This window comes from Synchiropus splendidus, chromosome 19 (genome assembly GCF_027744825.2).
Source record: "Synchiropus splendidus isolate RoL2022-P1 chromosome 19, RoL_Sspl_1.0, whole genome shotgun sequence".
In the NCBI taxonomy this organism is placed as follows: Eukaryota; Metazoa; Chordata; class Actinopteri; order Syngnathiformes; family Callionymidae; genus Synchiropus; species Synchiropus splendidus.
The window spans coordinates 12,699,745-12,717,080 of record NC_071352.1 but is presented as its reverse complement, the minus strand read 5'-3'; the positions used below and the strand labels follow the sequence as shown (position 1 = coordinate 12,717,080).

At 41.2% G+C, this 17,336-nt stretch overlaps 1 protein-coding gene across 4 annotated transcripts in view; it reads left to right on the top strand.

Moving 5' to 3' along the window:
• cacnb1 (calcium channel, voltage-dependent, beta 1 subunit) overlaps positions 1–17,336 on the top strand; it is a 39,118-nt gene that overhangs the window by 14,779 nt on the left and 7,003 nt on the right. For 3 of the 4 annotated variants that reach the window (XM_053850739.1, XM_053850741.1, XM_053850742.1), the window contains 8 exons: positions 5,721–5,840; positions 5,961–6,083; positions 6,722–6,858; positions 7,707–7,774; positions 9,398–9,558; positions 14,120–14,200; positions 14,266–14,324; positions 14,392–14,501. In XM_053850739.1, coding sequence (XP_053706714.1) covers positions 5,721–5,840; positions 5,961–6,083; positions 6,722–6,858; positions 7,707–7,774; positions 9,398–9,558; positions 14,120–14,200; positions 14,266–14,324; positions 14,392–14,501 — 859 coding nt within the window. Of the gene's footprint in view, positions 1–5,720; positions 5,841–5,960; positions 6,084–6,721; positions 6,859–7,706; positions 7,775–9,397; positions 9,559–10,566; positions 10,596–14,119; positions 14,201–14,265; positions 14,325–14,391; positions 14,502–17,336 lie in introns of all 4 variants that reach the window. The other variant, XM_053850740.1, reaches the window with a different exon arrangement.

Sequence of the window (17,336 nt, the reverse complement as noted above, 5' to 3'; positions counted from 1 at the left end):
TCGCGAAAATCAGAGTGGTACAGAACACAAAAGTGTGTAGTAGCTAGTGCGCACTCTAAACAACAAAGTTATCAATCAACGCTTTATTAAAACAGTACAAAGACAAAAGGAGGAAGTGAGGGCCTCACGAAAACCAGGAGATAAACACACAAGTCTAAGAGCACAATCTGAAAACATAAATGAACAATATGATCTGGAACGCAGAAACATACATACATACAAAATATACAAATAATCAAACACATGGAGCAGATACATAGTAATGGAAGAGAAGATAACATGGGAGTCAGAACAGATACACAGTGCAGAATCAGAGCCAGTGAACAAGCTTATGACAGAATAAACAAAGACAACATTGAACTAGGGGTGTAAGAAAACCATATGCTCAAACATTGCAATACTTGACTCCCTGATATTGTATCGATATTGTTGGTCAAATATTACACTACTTGATTGTGTTATGTTGTCTTGATATTTTAAGTTGTCGATGTCAATATTTAGTCCGTAGATACCTGAATATGCTGCTGTGTTTGTGATGTGGAAGCTGGTCCACAAAATAAAACCAAAGCATGAGCCAGCCTCTTCTCTGCTGTTATGTCTCACTCAAACAGCATAAAAATCCAGCTCTTAACTTAAAAAAAATAAAAATATACCAAACCATGTTGCTTTCTTACGCTAGTCTACTCTTGTCCCTACTGCAGTGACTCTGTTTCCTAGTACTCCCAGTTGAGCTTGTCACCATTGTCAGTTCAAAAACAGTGGCGTTTGAGTTTTGTTTCGAAGTAGTTCTTTGGTAAGCGAACATTAGCCTGATCAAAAAACACCTTCCACTCATGAAGGAAATGACATAAGCAAATTTGTCAAACAAAACGGCGCAGAAATCTTACGCTTTCTTCCACAAATGCAATGAATCATGGAGGAGAGCATGGACAGCAAGTGGCAGCAGCGGCGGTTACTATGGCACTGCCGGGTCTCTGGTCGTCATTTCCAATAGACAAGCAGCTCTGCCGTCAGCTGGCCTGTAGCTATTTTCAACTGGAGCTGTAAGTGAAGTGAAGCAGCCTGCTAAATTAGACACACAACCCTTAGACTTGAGAAAAGAAGGAGGAAAAGGTAGAAAGGGGGCTCAACTGTTGAGGCAGGAGCGTGAACATCTGTGTCTCCCGAGCACCTCCCGTACTATGATCCCAAAATAATACACCCATCTTCTCGGTTTCCATCCCATTATATGATGTGAGTCAAGTGTGATTCAGAGACACAAACATTTGTCCAAACAAACGCACACATAGAGTCATAGCGCTGCTTCCCACTCACTCTCCATTCTGCTGCCTCACTAATGTACCAAATAGATAGAGTTTTTCCAGTTGTCATTTGAGCTATTCACTCTCTTGAGGGGATCCTGTGGGTTGCAAATTGAGGTTGCTCTTAGTCAGTGTAGCACGAGGGAAAGCACCTGTGTGAGGATCCAGAGGATGAGTCATAGCCAGGGACGGTTGGGAGGAAGGGGTGGGTGGCGCGCTCATTAGATTCAGCGTGTCCCTCAAATAATAATCCCACACACAGGAGAGACGGTGGCGGAGCTCTGTGAGGTTCTGGTCAGACGCCGGCGAACGCAAGATGAAGCCGGCCGTCGCCATGGCAACAGGGAGTGTCGACATGCTGTTGCCAGGTCACTGAGCGCCACAATATGACAGGTGGCTGAGCTAGAATCAACAAGTGTGTTTGCTCATTCATTTAGCTCCAGCGGAGATGCTGTGTGGTCATAAAAACCGTGTTTAACACCTCAAAGAAAACAGCCTGACGCAGCAGGAAGGGTCCACGCCGAACCTGTTTTTCAGCTGTGTGTAACTAGACCCGTGTTTGTCATTCCAACTCGCACATTAATTTAGCTAGCCTTCGGTCTCTTTTGGCACATTATTCGGGACGAGAACTTGGCTCACAGTGAATAACTATTTCTTAAAATACATGGAATGCTTTTTTCATAAGGCATGGAGCAGAGGTATTAAAATGCTCAAGACTGAAATTCATTCTGGTCATCTTTGGAAATTATTTGGCTCTTAGATTTGCTTCTTGAAATGGACTTAAATACCTTGTCAGTACCGACGTCCAGCTAGTTTATTTCAATTCTGTCAGCTTTATTCACCTCACTTACTGGTGGACAACTCCATCTCTTTGCCTTTAATGTGCAAGTAAAAGCCCAAGAAACAGTCAAGTTTTATTTGGACTTAAGCAGAAGATCATGTCGCATAATGGCAATGAAGGACTAATGATTTATGACTCAACGCCTCCCATAACCCTTCATTTTTTCCTCAAACGCTCGATTTTGTGTGTTCAAATTTACGGGTAGTGTTTCGCATTACTATATCGAGCAGGGAGGGGAGTGCAAATTTATAACCATACATTTCAAACAATGTTGTTGTAGTAGTAGTAGTAGTAGTTTATTTCAACCCCACGTCAACTCTTTCATTATCACATATATGCACACGCTGTTTGCGTTTTTATTGCAGTTCACCAATATAACCACCAGGGGCAGCCCACAGTTTAAAGTTTAAGACAATGACAAACCCCAAAACACATATGGTGACACATAATGTACCGCTTGCAGAAAAAGGGAAAACAGAGGAAGCATGGTCGGGGCCAGTGAGACATAAATATATCGCGACTGGAGAGACAAAATGAACTCGGGGACAGAAGACAGAATGAGACAGAAGGCTCCACCTGTATCTGTAATGTTGAGCATAAACAGGCCTTGAATGTAGTGAGGTTGGATCCTGTCTTAAAATGAAGTGGAAGATAAAATTGTCCTAAATGTCAGGTTGCGTTGTGAGGTGAACAACGTCAAAACAATAAAACAACTCAGCACACCTGAAACAAGGCTGCGAGTGAAAGGTGAATGCTGTATATGTCTTCTGTTCTTGGCATTTCTGAGTTGAAGGCAAACTAAGAGACAAATGCACTGGAACACAATAGCATTTACTGACATTGTACTTGAATTAAAACCGTCGTTCGCTGGGCCTATATCAGTGTGATGTATAGGTTCACTACTTTAATTTGTATTAAGCGATATCCTGTTCTTAATGAGAAAGAGTCCCCCCTGTTGAGGGGACTTAACTTTTGAGGACATTTAAAACCAAGTGGAAGATATAAGGGGGATAAATGGGGCCTATGAAAGGCAGCAACTTCAGATCCTGAATACTGAAGTAGGTTTGTTTACGGCACATAAACAATTATATTGAACAGTCCTCCGATAACTGCTGTCCTTTAAAAGAAAAACTCACATTTTTGTAGCTGGTGATATGACATGCTTTGTTTTTATTTCAACTGTATGTATTTATTGCTCCATTTACTTGGCCAACCCGTCCTGGTATATATCAACATTTGGAAAGTGGACTTTAGCGTCCTATGCTGGCAGCCGTCAGCGTTGCATGATGTCACATGAGGTTTTCAATTGAAGCACATGTTGCGCCATCCACGTCATATGCTGACGTCTATGCCTCAACATACAACAGAACGTCCTCTTCCCAACATCAGTATTGTATCCCGCGGGTGTGAAAATGGGTCGAGTGGGTGGCACTGGCCTTGAGTGTGACGCTTGCTTTCAAGCAGTGCATCTCATTAAAACCTTTGCTGGACCACCACAGAGTTAAAGATTCATTTAATGACTTGTTTATGCTACCACAACTGTTTTGTACTACATCATTAAACATCAGGACCGACTACAAAATACCTGGTCCATCGTGTTGCACAACAAATCTTGGAGGAAATGAGTTCAGACACTTGTGTACCCGTGACTCAAGTTTTTGTTGCGTCAGGAGCATTATTATTATTATTATTATTATTAATAACAATTTGTAGTGTCTTTGTTGGTTAAAGACAAATATTGGGTTGTACTTATGTATGTATTACATATCTGGAGGTGTCAACCGATGACAGACTGATGTTTAGCAATTTAAATATTGTTTTTGTTTATTTATTTTTGTAATGAAATGAAAGCATCAACACATTTCTAAGGGTACATGCTGCCTCCATTTTTATCATGTTGTCACCTACATGGTTTGATAGAGTGCTGTTGGATGAGCATCTTAATGACTGTGGAATTGGGACATGAATGCGCCATTACATCAGCGTCTTTAAATTTGGCCGCTGCGAAGGTCTGAGGCTGAGATGGACGCCGGTTGGGTTGGGGGTTTATTTATGTACACTGTTTTCCAATGAGCATTTGCTCTATTGCAGTATTAAAAGGTATTGTTTTCCTCATCGATTGGTTTTGACTCTGTGTGTTGTCTGACTACACGGCTGCTAACTTTCCACCAGCGAATTTGCATCCTCAGTGCATATGGTACATGTCGTCTGTGTGCGTTCTCACCTCTATTTTAGAATCCCACACCTAATGACTCACTTCTTCGGCCTGGCACACTCATCGGCCGACATTCTTCTGAGCGCCTCCTACAGCGCACCAGGCAGCCTGTCAGAAAGCTGTGCGAGCGGAGAACAAGTGGGATTGTTACATAAAATCAAGCGCTTGACGGTACAGTAGGTCAGAGGCTCGGGTTCGGTTTCTTTATTGTGGTATGGGGTCAACGACTGAGGGTCAGGTTACGCTGCTTGAAAGTGTTGGAGCAGTGCCACTTCATGAGAAATTGATATGTGGGTAATAGTCCAATCTGTCTTCATGTCGGATCTGGTGTTCCTTCAGTAGCAACTACTAGCACCTAAAACTGAACGGAAAAAGACCCATCAAGTTCAATGCAATGTTGAAACCCGGAGACACACTTTTCAACGTGGAAATTTAAAGGAAATTTTGACTCTTAATACGGAAATGATGAATGCAAATTGTTTGTTTCTCTGTGTCCCAAGTTGGGTTAGTTGTTTTTTCAAAGCATATTCTAACCTCAGTTAGTTCACAACAATAACAATTAATTTTCTATATAAGATAGTCAAGGTTTCCACCACATATGAACGAGTATGGCGCACTGCCACGGCTCAAAGATGACATCTTACATGTTCAAACTTATTAAAATGAAGTGGAAGCATGGAAACAAATGTATAACACATCATGGAGATGGACATGAGCATCACGATTTTCATCGTGTTATTTTAAAAATCCCGAAAGAAACAGCATATAATGATGACTGAAGTCTGTTGCTCGCGGAGCTCAAATTGCGCATTGGCTGTGTTCTCTTCATTTTTTTTTTTTTTTTTTTCGCGGGGGGAGTTGTGGTGCAGTAGCTCCCCCACAGTTTCAAAAATCCGGGTGGAAACATTGATAGTGAAGAACTATAATTAGGTTAGCTATATGATAAAAAAAAAACTTGAATTATTAAAGTAAAGAAAGTACATTTTTGTAAAAGAAGTCCGATGTAGAACATTGCATGCATCATTTCCATTATTGTGTTTGATTTTTGTGGTCAAATGGTTGTCGTCAGTGGCCAGGTTTTTAGGTTTAGGTTTGTTTTTGTTGCTCATCACAGCATGATACATGCTACTACATTGTGCTGATTTTGAACACACATTTGTAAGCTATGTTTTTATGGTTTAATTGGTGTAAACATGGATGTGATGACAAAAGTAGCAGGACAGTGCACATTTTGTTTCAGCTGCTTTTGCAGCATTCTGTTCAACTGTGCTCTCAGGAGCAGGTGCACAAATTTTTCATCTCGTGTCCATGATCTGGTTGGAAAGCGGCTGAATTTATTTCTCTTTTGAACCCCATGTTCCAGGGCTCGGCAGACTCCTACACCAGCCGACCTTCAGACTCTGACGTGTCCCTAGAGGAGGACCCTGAGGCTCTGAGAAAGGAGGCAGACAGACAGGCTCTCGCCACGCTCGAAAAAGCAAAGGTGAGGGGCCAGTTCTATGGTTGTGTCGTGGAATTTGTTAAAACCACTGCACTCTATCCGTGTCACTGGTGTTTCTGGAGGGTCCCTTTTCCTCTTCTCACAAGTGCCTGTTTCCTGCAGACCAAACCTGTGGCGTTTGCTGTGCGGACAAATGTGGGTTATAACCCAGGACCCAGTGATGATGTTCCGGTGCAAGGCATGGCCATATCGTTCGAAGCCAAAGACTTCCTGCACATTAAAGAGGTTTGAACTCCACATATGTTGGTGGGCAGATAGATAGATAGATAGATAGATAGATAGATAGATAGATAGATAGATAGATAGATAGATGGGCGGACAGACAGACAGACAGACAGACAGACAGACAGAGATAGACAGACAGACAGACAGACAGACAGACAGACAGATAGATAGATAGATAGATAGATAATAGATAGACAGACAGACGGACAGACAGACAGATAAACAGACAGACAGACAGACAGACAGATAGATAGATAGATAGATAGATAATAGATAGACAGACAGACAGACAGACAGACAGACAGACAGACAGACAGACAGACAGACAGATAGATAGATAGATAGATAGATAGATAGATAATAGATAGACAGACAGACAGACAGACAGACAGATAAACAGACAGACAGACAGACAGACAGATAGATAGATAGATAGATAGACAGATAGATAGATAGATGATAGATAGACAGACAGACAGATAGATAAACAGACAGACAGACAGACAGATAAACAGACAGACAGATAGATAGATAGATAGATAGATAGATAGATAGATAGATAGATAGATAGATAGATAGATAGATAGATAGATAGAGAGATAGATATTCTTTATTTTAATGTTGTTTTCTCTTTGCAGAAATACAACAATGACTGGTGGATTGGTCGCCTCGTGAAGGAAGGCTGCGAGGTGGGCTTCATACCAAGCCCTGTCAAGCTGGAGAACACTCGTCTCTTACAGGAACAGAGGATGAGGCAGAACCGACTCAGCTCTAGGTAACAGATTAGCAAAATCACAATTTAAACAACAGCCTTTGAAAAGTGATGACGATATATTGCGGCTATAGTGGGAAGAAGCGTGCCAGACTTGGCGTTATCCAAGCACCTATTTGTGACCTATGGGGGTCAGTTTTGTGAATTGTCTGTCCAACCAAAAAATAGACAAGAAGAAGAAGGAAAGCAGAAGCTTACAGAGTAACAGGGATAAGGGTGATAATGAGTGACGATAAGTGGGTAACTGTTATACAGAGTGGGAGAAAGGGTTCAGTAAGTGGGAGAGAGAATCAATGACTTGAGGTGACCTCAGGTGGGAGGAGTCTTTAAAGCGTTCTGTGGGTTCTCCTCGTGTGAGATCTCTGCATGCTTAGCTGCATTTAGCCAGAATGGAATGCACAGCATTTTTCTCTTCTCTAAATCTAACATGATAATTACATTGTTTAAAGTCTGATGTGAACTGTATTTTTGCTGTTTTGTATGCACATTGCAAAATTGAATGTATAGATTTGTTCCTCTTTTATCCAACGTTTTTTTTTTTTGTGGGAGAAAATCCGTGGAAAAGGACACTTAGAAATGACATTGAAAAGAAGTGGTGTGCATGCGTGATGCAGCTGAATGACCCCAACAGAAATCCTGCTTGTACGGCTGAATATTTTGCCATTTTAGTATTTGTGAACCCAGTCTTAGGTCGTGATTTCGGAGCATTAAAAGTGAGGCATGATATATATTCCCTGACAAAACCACACCCACTGCGTAAATTGCGACAACTGTAGTTTTTAACTTGGCATTTTAAATTTAAAAACTTTATTTGAATATTGGATCCAACATTAATTTCCCTTTTGCAACAGTAAATCTGGAGGAAGCTCAAGTCTGGATGTTGCCACAGGCACCCGCAGACCCACCCCACCTGGCACAGGTGAGTTGACCGCGCTCCCCTTATCCATTAGATTCAGTGTACCTGGGCCAGGACAGCATCCCATTTTCAGATGGAGGTTTTAATTGGCTAGTTCCTCAGATGCGATGATGAATGGTGGGGCGTCTCAGTGGGTCACTGTGCTGAGCGATGGAGGTCTGACAAGGTCCGTCATGAGCTCACAGGACAGGTCTGAAATAGAGCTGAGAGTTCGCCACACTCATTAAACTTGTTAAGTACATCCAGCTTCTTTGTGCGTCACTGATAAACCACAGGCGCTTCTCTCGGTCAGAGAGAAAAAAGATCATCATCCACTGACTGGATAGAGTTACTACCTCGACTGCACTTTTATGGGGCGTAAAGCCCTGTCCCTCATGGATTGTAGGTTATTTAGGAACACGACTTTGGTGTTATTTCGCGCATGATTTTAGTCACCAGGTCCACAACTTCTTTCCTTTCATCCACGATAAGCCCTTCAAGCTCCTGCCATTTTCATGACAAATTTCCTCATGAAACGCAAGTCAATTCCAACTGGAAGTGATGCATATCACACTATTTTGGGTCATATTTTTCTGTGTCATATTGATCTGATTAATAACTCTCCCCCTCAGCCACAGCAAGAAGTGATGCACAGAAGTTTTTGTTCCCCATCGTGGAACATTCCGACTTCAATTTAAGTTGACAACAATGATACTGTCATTGTTGTTGTATGTATTTATAGATTTTTAAGTCAAAGCATTATGATGTCTGGTCTGCTCTGATCGACTGCTTTGAAGTGGCCTAGCTTTTTTCTGACTCATGTATATGTTTCATTGAGATAGATGGGTTTCAAGTTCATTGTTTACACCCGGCAGCGCTGTTTATCATTCACCGAGCAATGACTCTGCCCACCCTGCAGATGCTGCGAGAGACTTTTGGTTCACTATCACACTGTGAGAGCGTTTTAATACAAGAAAAGAAGTGTTTTTGCCTTTGCCTGTAGTAAAAAAGTTGCAACTGAGACTCCAAAAAATACATACAAAAATAACTTTTTAATGGTATCTGCATTAAGGTGTAAATCAGCTATCCATAACTGAAATGATATTGTCCATAATCTATATTTTATAATAGCAAAACACTCATGGAAATGCAAAGCAACTGAAAGGAGCTTGTCCTGGATGAAAAGTCTGTTGAAGCAAACAGGTTGTTGCGCAGTCACTGCAGGCATACTTCCTGTCTTGTAATAAGTACAGTCGGAACTCTCTGGACTCAACTCTAAATCTTAGCATAAGATGGATACTACAAGCTAAAACTTGACTCCCGACACGATCAAGCCACAACTCTCTCCGTCTCTCTGTCCTCTGCAGCCTTTCTATTCTACACTTTATCCTCTAAATAGCTCTCAGATGTTCATCCACCCTCACGCCTTTGCCTTGTCCATGATATATCTTTCTTTAACTCATTGTTATTTCTAATTTAAATCATACTCTGCTACTTGTTTTCCCAATCTGCTGTGCCATCTCCTCTGTGTTTAAACACATTCTTCTCTTCACTCTTCTCCCTTCTGCCTTTTTATCCTCCTCCACTTTGCCTTTATCCTTGTGTCCTCCTTCCCTTTTTGCACCGCCCTCCCAACACCATCGTCAGCTCACGTGGACATGTCCACAGTGGCCTTTGACGTTGACCCCCTCGACCTGGATGCCGAGGAGCTCCCAGAGTCGCAGGGTGACCCTCGCTCCCCCAAGGGCATGTCAGGCAGTGTAACGTCCCCTCAGGCCAACGCCCACCGACTGCCCTTCTTTAAGAAGGTAACATCAGCGGCCCGGGATGCTTGTTTAACCTCACACCGATGGATTTGTTCCGGCGCGCTGCCTGTTCTCGGCACCTCTCACTAACTGCTCTGGAGTGGATCGCCTTCTCTGCCTCTGTGGCTTCTGGACCTAACACTGGCCCCTCACTCATCAGCTCTTTGTGTGTGTCTGCTGGTCATGTCATCTCTTCAATTGTTTTTACCAGTCAACAAAATGGTTTCCCCATGTCATTTAAACATATCTGCTTGAGTTACTGCAAAATAAACAAGCATCATATACTGTTATATAATACCATATTAGCACCACAAACTGATGTTGTCAGATGCTCCTTTATTTCAACATCTTCAGATTTTATTTTGGTTGGTGGGGGAACTATTATGGGCTGTGATGGTTGCCACCAAAGCTTTTGGTGCAGACATGGGCGACCTCTGTCTCTGGCAGAGGTCAGAGGGAAACAAGGAAACCGATCATGAGGAAGTATTCCATTATTATTCCATTCATTTAACAGTTATTTTCTCCAGTAACATTTCCAAGATAAATTACTACATATCAATTAATTTCATTTTATTCTTATATTATTTTATTTTTTTAACATGAGTAACCTTTGGGTTGAATGCGTTTTTGGTCTCATAATCTATTGATAAATTGTTTAAAAATAAAATAAATCATTTTTCCCATATGGTTTTGTACAGCTATCCTGTCTAACATCACATTGTATTTCCTTCATCTTTTCCAAATTTTCTTTATGATATTGTTACTCTTTCCTAACAAGTTGGTGAAACTTGCCCCTGGATCTTTTGGTAAGGCTGGAGTCAAGCGACCACTCTGGGTTATGAAGTGCTGTCCTCAAACTAGACTCAGGAGCTCCAGTTTTTTTGTTTTTTTTTCTGTGCTGAGTATGAATTGTTTGCATCCTTTAACACACCTAATGCTCCCCTGTCAATAACCAAAAGCACTCTTGTGTTCTGTTGTCCTGCTGCTTGTGTTTGTGGACTGACTCTGTAGGTGGCCCGGCTAAACAGAAACAGAAGTCGGTGAGTGTGTTTGTTTCCTCACAAAACTAACCTCATTATCCTCTCTTCTCGTCTGGCTTTTCCTTTCAGCAGCACAGTTTTAAGTAGACAGTGTCACCGCTGTAGTCATGATGCATCGCTGGTTTAGTGACCGCTCGATCCCTGCAGCTGGCGGACTGTTAGTCAGCGTGACCGTCATGGATAGTGACGTGTTTTCATTCCCGTTTATGATATTAGCGACAGCAGCCCACATTCACCTGCTTGGAAGCTTGTCAGCATTATTTCATTCAGGTGATGCCAACTGGCTCATGCAGAGCGCACACTGGGGAGCGTTGGCTTGTCAAGAACTGCAGGAAAATAAGTCAGCGAGATTCAAGTTGTTGGAGGATGTTTTCAGTTGATGTGCAAGTGTCGAATGTGAAAGGGCGGGGATGAGGTTGCTAAGAGTCTATTCGCCATCAGTTGGAAAAAAGACTTCTAGGTGCGAGATGCTGGTCAGTGAGGGATGGATGGATGAAGACAAAACTCCAGTCTTTCCCTCACATGTCATTCTGCTGTGACGTCGTACAGTACGTGTGACCTTTGACTTGTCGTCCAAATAATTCCGTGTTTTCACAAACAAATAAATGACAGATTACACAACAAATGGAGCCAAAACTCATATTATTATGATCATTTTAATTGAGGTCCAGCATATGTGTGATCCAGGGCATAAATCAAAGCGGACCTGGAAATAACCTGTATCTCCTCAAAGACTTCCATCTTGGAAATTTCTAACTAAATGTCTTGATCTTTTCTCAGGACTGGAGGTTTCTGCCTCCGAACTTGTCTGGATAGGCAGAAGAATGGATTCGTAAAGTGATTTCTGTGAACCCATTGTTCTAGAAATCAATACAAAGTTGCATTGAGAAACAAAATAAAAACCTGTCTCACAGCAAAAACCTGTAAGATTTTAAAGGTGCTCTTTTAGTTACAGCACATCTCTCTCTTACAAGGAACGTGGCAAAACAATTTATAGTTCATTTCGGCAGAGGACAGTGAAAATTGCTATTGGAATCTCTAACATTTTGATTGCAGCCTAAAGCATTTAGTCATATAGTCATATAATAAACAATTCTTTAAAAAATTCTAATGTTTTCTGTAAAAGACAAAATGTTTTGAATTCACTGAGAAACTTCAAACCTGAAAATAGCATTAATGCGAGAAGATTATTAAGTGCAACAGAAGTTGGTAGTAGACATGACAAAAATAAGAATTAAGAAGCAATGCAGAAGAAAAAAAAAAAAAAATTAGGATCCTGGATGCCACTTTTAATTTGATCATAAATGTTGTGCTGCTCCTGCGTTTGGGAGATAAATACTGACTTTGCCAGTTCGAACCGATCTTTTGTAGATGAGCACATATGTGGTGCCGCCGGAGGAAAATCACATTATCTGAACATGGATATTAAATAAAGAATTCCAGTGAACTGGAGCACTGACTAACATCATGAGCCCTGTTGCTCACCGCACTCCAGCGCACACACATGAAGTGTTCGATCTCTGCCTCTTCACAAACGATTTTGAAAGTTTGAAACGCTGTATTTTTAGCCAGCGTGCATATAAATGAGGTGAAAATGAGCTTCCGTGGCTCCGGCTTTATGTAACGTAATGTGGTGGAGCAGGCCACTTGAACGCTATCTCCCTCTCCAAGTGCTGTGCACAGAGGCGGAGGCGTGCTCAGAATGCGGATCTAAAAAAAACAAAAAAAAAAAGAAAGAAAAAAATATAATCATCCAATTTTCTTGCTGTCAGAGTCTATAGGACACATGGCTGTTTCCAGCACATTCTTAGTGGGAAAACAGAGGTTCTGAAGAGGACTTAGGGATGATTCATTCCCTTCATGATTCAGAGGAAAAACCCTTTAGTTTGTTTACGCGTAGGTGTGCGATCGAAGTCGTCGTGTCGATTGTAGACTTTGCTATTTTCAGCGTCAAGGCCTTCAAGTCAGGCTGAAAGGGGAGATATGTAAATCCATTTAGGTCTGCCTGCATTAATCATTTGTGCGGCACTGAATGACTAGATGTCTTTTATTTGTCATCTGCCTAAACCACCACCAAATGTGTGATTCACCGAGCAGATTCATGGAAGGTCGTGTTTTGCCTACACAAACTTGTTTTCCCATTTTCTCCGATGGCTGACTGCCTGATCTTTTGCACGCTGAAGAGGTGTTTGGGTTGTAGAATTTTTTTTTTTTTTATCTGGCTTGACGTTAAATAGGACATTTTATGGGGCTTTGTGTTCTGAGTAAGATGTTTGAGTCATTCTGACCCTTCTGTTTATCTTTCAAAACAGTGGGTCATAGAAAACTGTAGAAAATGCCAGCGACGCTGGAAGTGCTGGAACACTGCAAAGGGTTTTGAAAATGTCTTGTTTTAAAACTGAAAAATGAGCTCCATAGGTTATATAGACTGTGGGATACTTGGAGGGACGTATAAACTGATATATAATGTGCAAACTGAAATTATTTTTATGAAAACAAGGAAAAGGGGTCATGTCTTTGCTTTGAGGTGAACTGTTAGATATTTGGGAATATTAGTGCTGAAAAAGTGTTTTATTTTAATTATATTTTTTTACTTGAGTGTGTGAATGCAATAAAAAAAAAATCCAAACTAAGCCAAACTAAAATTCAATTAAGGTTTTTTCAACAGTCATTTGAGTCACAACAGAGGTGAAAGTAAAATAAAATAAAAAGATGAATAAATAACTAAAAAAATATATTTTTCTGTGTGTAGAATGCACCTTCACTACTTGAACAGAACGTTTGCTCATATCAAATTACACAGTTCCTGTTGTATTCATATATAATGGAACCAATACTTACTCTCCAAATAATATCATGCTGTTAGCTCTTCTTAGTATAATAACAATCTGTGTTTTAAGTATTTTAATATAAGTGGTGGTACACGTATTTATTAAATAAAATGAAATATTTAATGTAATTAAATTATGTAAATACATTGCAATAAAAAAAATATATAGTTTAATTGTTTATATATATATGTATATATATATATATATATATATATATATATATATATATATATATATATATATGCATAGACGCAAAAAAGCAAAAGGTAAAGACACTCATTGAACTATCATACCGAAAATATAAAATCATAATAATGACTGAAAGATTACAAACGGTAAAAATAAATCAGTCAATAAATAGACACTAAAAAGCACAAGAAGATCTGTGATTAATTTCTAGCTTGTGTTTGGAGTGACTGGGGAGCATGTGTGAGGAACAAATCACAAGACTCTTCTGAAGGATGAGTCACAGGCTGTCTCCTGACACCGTCGTTTAATTAGACACTTTTGTGCGAGGGCCGACTGTAGCAGACGAGGAGAGATTCATTTTTGTCTTGTGCTATTTTCGACCTGTGGCTCAGTGTGTGTGTGTGTGTGTGTGTGTGTGTGTGTGTGTGTGTGTGTGTGTGTGTGTGCGTGCGATGGCCACGTAACGCTGTGATTCACCGTCCTGTCACCCGCTCGTCTCTCCAGATGGAGCACGTCCCCCCGTATGACGTGGTCCCTTCCATGAGACCCATCATCCTGGTCGGCCCATCACTCAAAGGCTACGAGGTCAGCAAAACACAAGACTGTGTGACTTTTGACTTTTCGTGGCGACATTACGCTCTCTCTGTCAGGTGACGGACATGATGCAGAAGGCGCTCTTTGACTTTCTGAAACATAAATTTGAGGGCAGGTGAGGATCCCCAAGCCGTCCCACAGGTGTTCTGAAGGCCTGTTCCTAACACACGTCACTCCCTCAGGATATCCATCACGCGGGTTACGGCTGACATCTCCTTGGCAAAACGGTCAGTCCTCAATAACCCAAGCAAGCACACCATCATCGAGCGCTCCAGCACCCGCTCCAGCCTGGGTAAGTCCACACGCAGTGCAAAAGCTTCACCACACCTTTCATGACATCGCTCTTCTGAAACTTCATTGTATTTTCCCTGTGTGTGTTCGATAATATGAGGACTTAAAAGTGCAATATGACCAGAAGGGTTGATAATTATATTGACAATAATATTTATTATAATTTTTATTTATAATATTATTTTTAAAGCAAGCAGTACTGAAAGTTATACTATAAATAGGCTTTGGTATCGTCAGGATTTTATTTATATTAATCCTAATTCCCATAATCCGTGGAAAAAGTAGAAACAGGAAGTAGCGCATAATACTCTACAATCTCTGAGGAGCGTCAAACGCGCCTTTTTAGTTAGCTGACTGCGCTAACCGTGTTCTCATCTCTGTGGAGCCATTCTTTGGTGTACATGCATCGTGTTTGATTCAGTTTGAAAATAAAACATTACATTCAATTACGGTGGTGAAATCCCAAGCATCACGGCAGCAACAGCAAAGACATTAAAGACAATGAAGACATCAAAGACACACAAAACAAAAACGATCGGCACTCAGCATCCGCACAAACAAAACCCAAAACTACATCACATTACATATTCAAACAACTTAAACAATATGAGCATGTTTCTGACCATGATCAAGTCAAGGATCTGTTGTCATGGCAGCCTGTTTTGGATGTAAAGTACCGTGGGAAACCCTGCCACCAGTGAAAAAATAGCTCCACCGTTTGCCCTAAAGTTAATCGGTGATGATCCAAACTAGTACTGGTACCAAAAAATGCCAGTACGCTGTAGCTATCCCACCTACCCACAAATTAGAGCAGTTAGGGCTAAATGCTTTTGCTGACATTAAACAAACACCTGATATTCATAAATGGCTTAAGTGAGTTTTTTCTTTGTCGATGGTTCTTAACTAGTTGGTCATTTGAGTCATGGCCTGTTGCACTGATTTAGTTGTGGACCAGACACTAAAACAGTTAATAAGAAAAGAAAAAAGAGGAAGTGAAATCGCAAAGCAAAGTAAACTAAAATGTTTGTTATATTTAGACAAAGTATGAACGTAATTTCCGGACGAAAAGCCGCTACTTTTTTCTTGTGGTCTGAACCCTTATAAAGCAACACGGCTGATTTATGGATTTTTACAGGCACCGTTTGGACCCTGTTTCCAAAAGTAGTTTAGAAGTGATCCTCATGCATTTTGAAGCCGGGTGCAACACTGACCTCCCTACGGCGCAGGCAGCACCACCAGGGCCGCTTATGTGTAAATAAGAACTATTTTCCTGCTTGAATTCCGGTGCATACTAGAGTCCGGAAATTATGCTAGTTTTTATTTAGTTCTTATCTGTGAGGTATTGTGGTGCATCGCATCCAAACGCTGAGGCACCGATTATTAGCAAAGGGTCCACAATGGACATGGCATGATGAAAGACATCTTTTAGTGCCCAAAAATAGAACTCTGGAAGGCAGAACTGCGGCGATCTGAACACCAAAGGTGGAGAACGACTGGTTCTAGCAGGCTGTTACTGACTATTAAAAGATGCTGCCAACACCAGGACACTCCAAAACAACTTCTTAAAACAGTAAAACAGTCTCGGAAACAGAGAGAAAATATGGCTGGGACCAGGTCTGGATTCAATGACTTGGTGATGTGTTCAGGGACAGTCGCTCTTTTTCATTGCTGCAGAGATTGCCTCCAGCTTTTCACACCTGCTTCTAGAAAAAATAAAAAAAAACACAAACACAAGAACAAATTGTGACAACAAAAAGGTATTGAATATGTTCAGACAGTCACTGGAGGAATGCTGTTTTGATAGATAACATAACAAACGTTAAAGTCTTTGCGACTTTGTATATCAATAAGGAGACAATGCTTTACATCTGTGTTTTAAAGATGCATCTAATATGGATTACTCATATGTCGGTTTAAATCATGAATCGATTTTCTGTCTGTGCTGCCCAACGGTTTCCTTCTGCTCATTCTGTACCTTTGAGTCCTTGTTGGCGATTTGACGTCTGGAGGATAATGAATATTTCCTGCCTTGCAAAAGCCTTGTTTATTGTTCATCATTCAAAGATGCAAGAATGTCATTTTCCCTGCAAGTGCCTTCTCTGACTGCCTGATCTGGCCTCCCCTCTCCCTCCATCCTGTCCTTCTGCCCTTCACCCACTCTCCCTCCCCTCCACCCGCCTTTTCTCTCCCGACCGCCCATCTCCACTCTTTTTGATTCAGACGTGCTGGGTATGTATGCTCTCCTTCCAACAAGCAGAATAACAATGGAACACAGCGTCTCTCCCTCCTCCTCCCCATCCTCCTCTCTTCTGACCACATTCATCAGTCACTCATACGTTGTTTGTCTGCCTGTCTGCCTGCCTGTCACTTCCCTCTGTCCTCATACTTTGGTTTGACAGCCGCTTGTCTCGAACTAAAAGAATCATGGGAGAAAGTCAAAGCTGCGAGATAACAGTGGGAGGGGCAGAGAAGCTTCTGGCTGCTACAGTACCGTAATAGAAAACGCACATCAGTCAACTTTATCCTGCACTTCATGCTATCTTTGTAGTCTTCTGGCTTCCTTCAACCAAATGCGAAGCCGCAGCCATGAACAATGAAGTTCTGAGTTTGGCATGTGGTGCGCAGCACACATTTTTTATTTTATTTTAGGCATCCACATGAACCACTGAAACAATGTAGTACACATGCTGGACCTGTATGTGGTGCTGTTACGTTCTCATTCTTCAATGCTGGCACATAAAGAAGTTTGAGCGCTTAAACAGATGACAGAAAATGAGCTTGTTTTTTTTCGAAAGCTTTAGCATTGAGCCTGGCTTCTCAACTTGCAATGGGCTAT